The 5236-nt window shown below is 56.4% G+C and overlaps 1 protein-coding gene across 1 annotated transcript in view; it reads right to left on the bottom strand.

Moving 5' to 3' along the window:
- The window catches only part of ADPRHL1 (ADP-ribosylhydrolase like 1), a 12129-nt gene that overhangs the window by 5814 nt on the left and 1079 nt on the right, over positions 1-5236 (bottom strand). The window contains exon 2 of the mRNA XM_007466359.1: positions 3266-3430. Coding sequence (XP_007466421.1) covers positions 3266-3430 — 165 coding nt within the window. The remainder of the gene's footprint in view (positions 1-3265; positions 3431-5236) is intronic.

The raw sequence follows: 5236 nt of genomic DNA, 5'->3' as shown, positions 1-5236 counted from the left end.
GGAGCACAGGCTCCGGATGCGCAGGCTCAGCGGCCATGGCTCACGGGCCCAGCCGCTCCGCGGCATGTGGGATCTTCCCGGACCGGGGCACGAACCCGCATCCCCTGCATCGGCAGGCGGACTCTCAACCGCTGCGCCACCAGGGAAGCCCTGTTTCCTCTTTTTAAAAGCAGCTTCATTTAGTTATAATTGACATACAATCAACTGCACATATTTAAGGAATGCAAGTTGTCCTGACAAAATACACCTGTGAAACAGGCACCTAAATAAAAGTTGCGAACATGTCTATCACCCCCAAAGTTTTCTTGTGCCCCTTTGCCGTCCTCACCGACCACAGGCTAGTTTGCATTTTGTAGAGTTTTATATAAACAGACATGTGGCCTTTGCCTTTTCACTCTCTTAGCAGAGCCATCAGGAGGGCAGACGGACGCACCTGGGAAGTAACCCTCCTCTGCTTTCCTGGAAGAGTTGTTTGTGTACAGCTGGCACCATTGCTTCCGTAACTGTTCCTGGAATCTCCACTGAGGCCACCTGGACCCAGAGTTTTCCTTGTAAGGTCTTTCACAGATTTAATGTTACCTGGGTGACCTGTTTAGTCTTGAGTGACCTTTGGTAGTTTATGTATTTCAAGGAATTGATCCATTTCATCTAAGTTGTTACATTTATTGGATAAAACTTTGAATAATATTCCTTCACCGTCCTTTCAATTTCTGTAGCATCTGTAGTGACGTCACCCCCTCATTGTTGACCAGGTTTGTTATTTCTCCTGATGAGCGGATGCGACACTCTTCCCTTCCGGTGTTTTTAAAGGAGTCACTCCAGCTTCCCTTTGATTAGGGTCACACGGCGTGTCTTTTCCCATCTAACCTGTTTGTATTTACAGTGCGTCCTTTACAAGCAGCACGGAGCTGGGACTTGCTTCCTTGTCCCATCTGCCCTTTTGTTTGGGGTCCTGAGACCACTCTCGTTTGCTGTGATGATTGATGATGCCATCATCTTGGTACTGGGTTTTCTGCCTGTCCTACCTGTTATTTGCACCCTTCTCTCTCTCTCCCGCCAAGAGGGCGGCACGTTATGGAGGGGCAAGATCCGCTTCCACCCAACGAGTATCCCCGCGGGTGGAGGGCGGCAAAGACCCTCGTGGTGCCAGCTCCAGCGGGGGGTGGGGCCCCCAGGGGGCAGAGCCGCGGAACGCTCAGCACGCAGACCGGCTGGAGCCGGCCTCCTCGCAGGGAGGAGACGGCCCGAGGACTCTGTGGTCGCCGCTCCCCGAGCCCAGGCCAGGCGGTGGGCCGCGCGCAGCCTCCCGGGCCGCGGGGGAGGCCCTGTCCCCTCCCCACGGGGCAGACGTGGTGCCGGCTGAGGACGTCCACGCGGGCCCACAACGCAGAGGCGTCTCCCGCCAGGGAAGGGCGTCTGTGCCAAGGGCCACTCCTCCTGGGCCCGACAGAGGGGACCGTCCGGTCAGCGCTGCCTGGCCCAGCTGAGGCCCAGGTCACACGATGGCTGCTCCCCCAGTGAGTATCACTGAAACGGTTCCATTTCGTGTCTTTGGCTGGCTTATGAGTTGTCACTGTTCAGGGACCTGAGCAGCTGCCTTGGGTCCACCTTCGCAGGACACTGACCCACTTCAGGGCTGATTGGGACCCTGACCCTCGCAGCGCCACCGTGCTGGGGTGTCAGGCGTTTGCTCTGACATATTTGAGAAACGCTGCGGCACATCGTTATTACTTTTAATGCCACATCTTTTAGAGAGGGCTAAATAATAAGTCAACACCTGCGTCCTCACCGTTTCCACCGCCTCCCTGCCCCACCGGCAGTGTCCTCCTGCCCGAAGGACGTCCTGGGCATCTCTCCCTGGGCACCTGCCCGGCATGAACTCCTCGGTTCGTTTCCCTGCAAAGGCCACTTGGCCTTCACTCGGGAATGCGTCCTCTGGGTGTCGGTCTGGCTGGTGCTTTCTCTGCACCCGGATGGCTCTGCATCTGACGAGAACCTGCCGTCTTTGCCTTGGTGGTCGGTACTGGAGACGCGTTCCTGTCTTTATTATTAGTTTGGAGCGGTCTGATTGCTATGTGCCTTGGTGTAGTTTGCTTCGTGTTTCTTGTGCTTGGAGTTTATTGAGATTCTTGGGCATATGTGAGTTTATGTTTTGGATCAAATTTGGAAAAATTTGGCTACTATTTCTTCACATCTTTTTTTGTTCCCCCTCCTCTTTTAAGGACTCCAGTTATAGGTGTGTTAGTGCTTTGACTTGTCCTGTGGCTCCCTGGTGCCCTTTTCACATTCTGGGCTTCTTTTTTTTTTTTCTGTATGTTCCATTTTGGATAGTTTCTATCGCTGTGCCTTTGAACTCACTAATCTTTTCTTCTGAAATGTCTAATCTCCTGTTAATCTCAGTAGTGAATTTTTTTTTTTTGCGGTACGCGGGCCTCTCACTGTTGTGGCCTCTCCCGCTGCGGGGCACAGGCTCTGGACGCGCAGGCTCAGCGGCCGGGGCTCACGGGCCCAGCCGCTCCGCGGCATGTGGGATCTTCCCGGACCGGGGCACGAACCTGTGTCCCCTGCATTGGCGGGCGGACTCTCAACCGCTGCACCACCAGGGAAGCCCCTCAGTCAGTGAATTTTTAAACTCAGACATTGTACTGTTTTTCTCTAGAACTGTGATGTAGATCTTTTTTATACCTACATGTCTCTATTTAACCTTTCAAAAATATAGAATCCACACTATTTTATATCCTTACCTGGTAACTTTAGTGACTGTGTCAGGGTTCGTCAGTTCTGATTTACTGCTGTTTCTTTTTGTCATGGACCATGTTTCCTGCTTCTTTATGTGCCAGTAACATTTGATTTGATGGCATCCTTCAAGGTAAACCCAGAGGGCCAGGTATGCCCTCAGAGTCAACCTGGAGGGCATGTCCAGGACCCCAGGAGCAGAGGCCCTGGGGGCAGAGACTGCAGCTGCCTGATAACATCACCCCGAGGACACATGAGATCATCACAGAGACAGACATTTATGCAGGTGGTGTATGCTTTCCTTGATGCACTGGCTAAAAATAACACATTTAAAGGGAAAGCAGTGGGAAAATGTTCCTTAAAATAAACCAGGGATGGTGACAGAGGAGCTGGGGATGTTAGTGACCCTGAAGCCAGCGCCCTGGCTGGCTGGCTCCCTGGGTGGCCGGTCAGTGGGGTGACAGGCAGGGTAGTGTCGCGGGGCCCTGTAGCCCCATGGCCTTAGAGGGAGAGGAACTCATGCTCTGACCTTTCTCATTGAAGGGCGTGTGCCAGGCCAGGAGATAGTTGTCGGGCTTCAGCTGCGAGCAGCCCTCGATGGTGGCCGGGTCTACCCGCTGCCCTGGGAGCTTCTCGAGCACGTCCACGTAGCGTCGCACCATCTCACGGTACAGGTCGTCCAGGCACCAGAAGTCTGGGGCGGAAGGGGGTGTGTGGGGGGCAGGGTCAGACAAGGGGCGGGTGGAAAGCAGCGACAAGGGAAGCGAAGACCGGCGTCCGGCCCCATCCCCCCAGGAGGAGGGAGAGTCTGCGGTCGGCTCACAGGACCCTGGTTCCCCGGAGAAACCTGACCACAGACGAACAATGCGCTGTGGGTCTCATTGAATTTCAGATGTTGTAGTTTTGCTGCTGTGCCTCTTCTAGTTACACACCAGAATCTAGGAAAACCCAGGATCCTCATACACGGCTCACGGTTCTATCCGTGAGATGCCCAACTGGCCCAAAACCTGCCTGTTCCTCGGGCCCTCGGGGATGCACGTCCAGGGTACAGGGAGCTGACCCTCTCCCATCTCCCTGTCAGCGAAGCGGCCAAGTCCCTGCTGCCCACCGTCCCCACTGCCTCCTCGTGGGAAGGCGTTCTGGGGACAAGCGTGGTCTCGAGTCCCTCAGAGATCATGGGCCACAGGACAGGGGTGCTCACCTGGGTGGCACCGGGTTTGACTGACCTGTACTGGGTGACCTCACGTGACGCCCCCCCACAACGCGCCCACCACTGCAGGGTCAGTCTGTCTACTGTCTGTCTACTGTTTCCTCCCACACAAGGCTCAGCGAGGGGCGGTCACTTGCCGAGGCCAGAGCTGGCCAATGGATTTCAATCGCAAAGCCTGAGCACTTCTGCCATTAAATGAATCCACAGCATGGTGTACAGAGGCCACACACCCTCCAAAGTCGGGGCCCAAGGTGCCTGGTCACACGGAGAGCAGACCGGACAGTGCAGGGCAGGGCGCACCTGCCAACACAGCTGACGGGCACCGGGAGCCCGGCCTGTGCGGGGCTGCATCCCAGGCCTCGGGGACCCCTCTTCGACCGCTATTCCTCTCCGGCAGTCTGCCTGTCTTTGGAAATCGCGTGAAGAGCCGCTGTCCATCGGGGCCCCCGAAGTATTGTGTGTCCAGCAGCCCCAGCAGGCGGGATGGTGCTTCAGGTGCAGGCACGAAGCTGTCTGGGTTCCAGTCCGCACTCACTGTGCGACGCTGGGCAGGGTACTCAGGGCCAGACAGCGAGTGTGGATTGGAACCACACTCTGTGAGTCGGTTCCTTTATCTGTAGCCCCTCGTAATAAAGCCCACCTGCAGGGCGGTGCGAGGACCTGATGACGCCGCCCGCAGTTAGAACAGCAGCCAGCCACAGTCAGAGTCTGCTGTCGCTGTGACTCAGGGGGCTCAGAGGCCCCTTCCACAGGCTGCAGTTTGTTATTAAAGAAAAAAGCTGGGCTGTTTGAAAACTAAACTTAAATGAAATTGCAACTTGTATGTTTAGGGAGGTGAAAACACATTCACTTGCCGAGTTTCTGGGGGCGCAGGCCCGTCCGAGCACGCCCTGGTGACCCTCTGGCCAGAGGGTGTGCGTCCGTCCAGCTGCGCCCGCAGCCATCGGATCTGGGCCCACTGCCACCGTCCTCACCCGGGACGGATTCCACCGTATTTCTGCCAAGAGGACGGGACTCGATCCAACCCGGGGGAGCATGTTCCCGTTGGGGGCCGAGCCGGGAGCTGTCCTGGGGGCCGCCGCACAGGACGGAGACACGCCGTGGGCTCTGCCAGGTAAGGACCAACACGAGGGCACGCGGACTGACACGGAGGGACACGGGAACCTGCCTGAAAGCCTCACAATCAGCCCCCACTGCCCCCAGTTTCGGAGTTTGCAGACTCAGAAGGACGCTTGCTGCGCCAGCTTTTTGCCGTGACATTGTCTTATCTGAGGTGCCTTAGCTCTCCCC

The sequence above is a fragment of the Lipotes vexillifer genome, unplaced genomic scaffold, assembly GCF_000442215.2.
Source record: "Lipotes vexillifer unplaced genomic scaffold, Lipotes_vexillifer_v1.1 scaffold791, whole genome shotgun sequence".
Lineage (NCBI taxonomy): Eukaryota > Metazoa > Chordata > Mammalia > Artiodactyla > Lipotidae > Lipotes > Lipotes vexillifer.
Note: the sequence above shows the minus strand (reverse complement) of the source record. Positions and strands in the feature narration are given on the sequence as shown.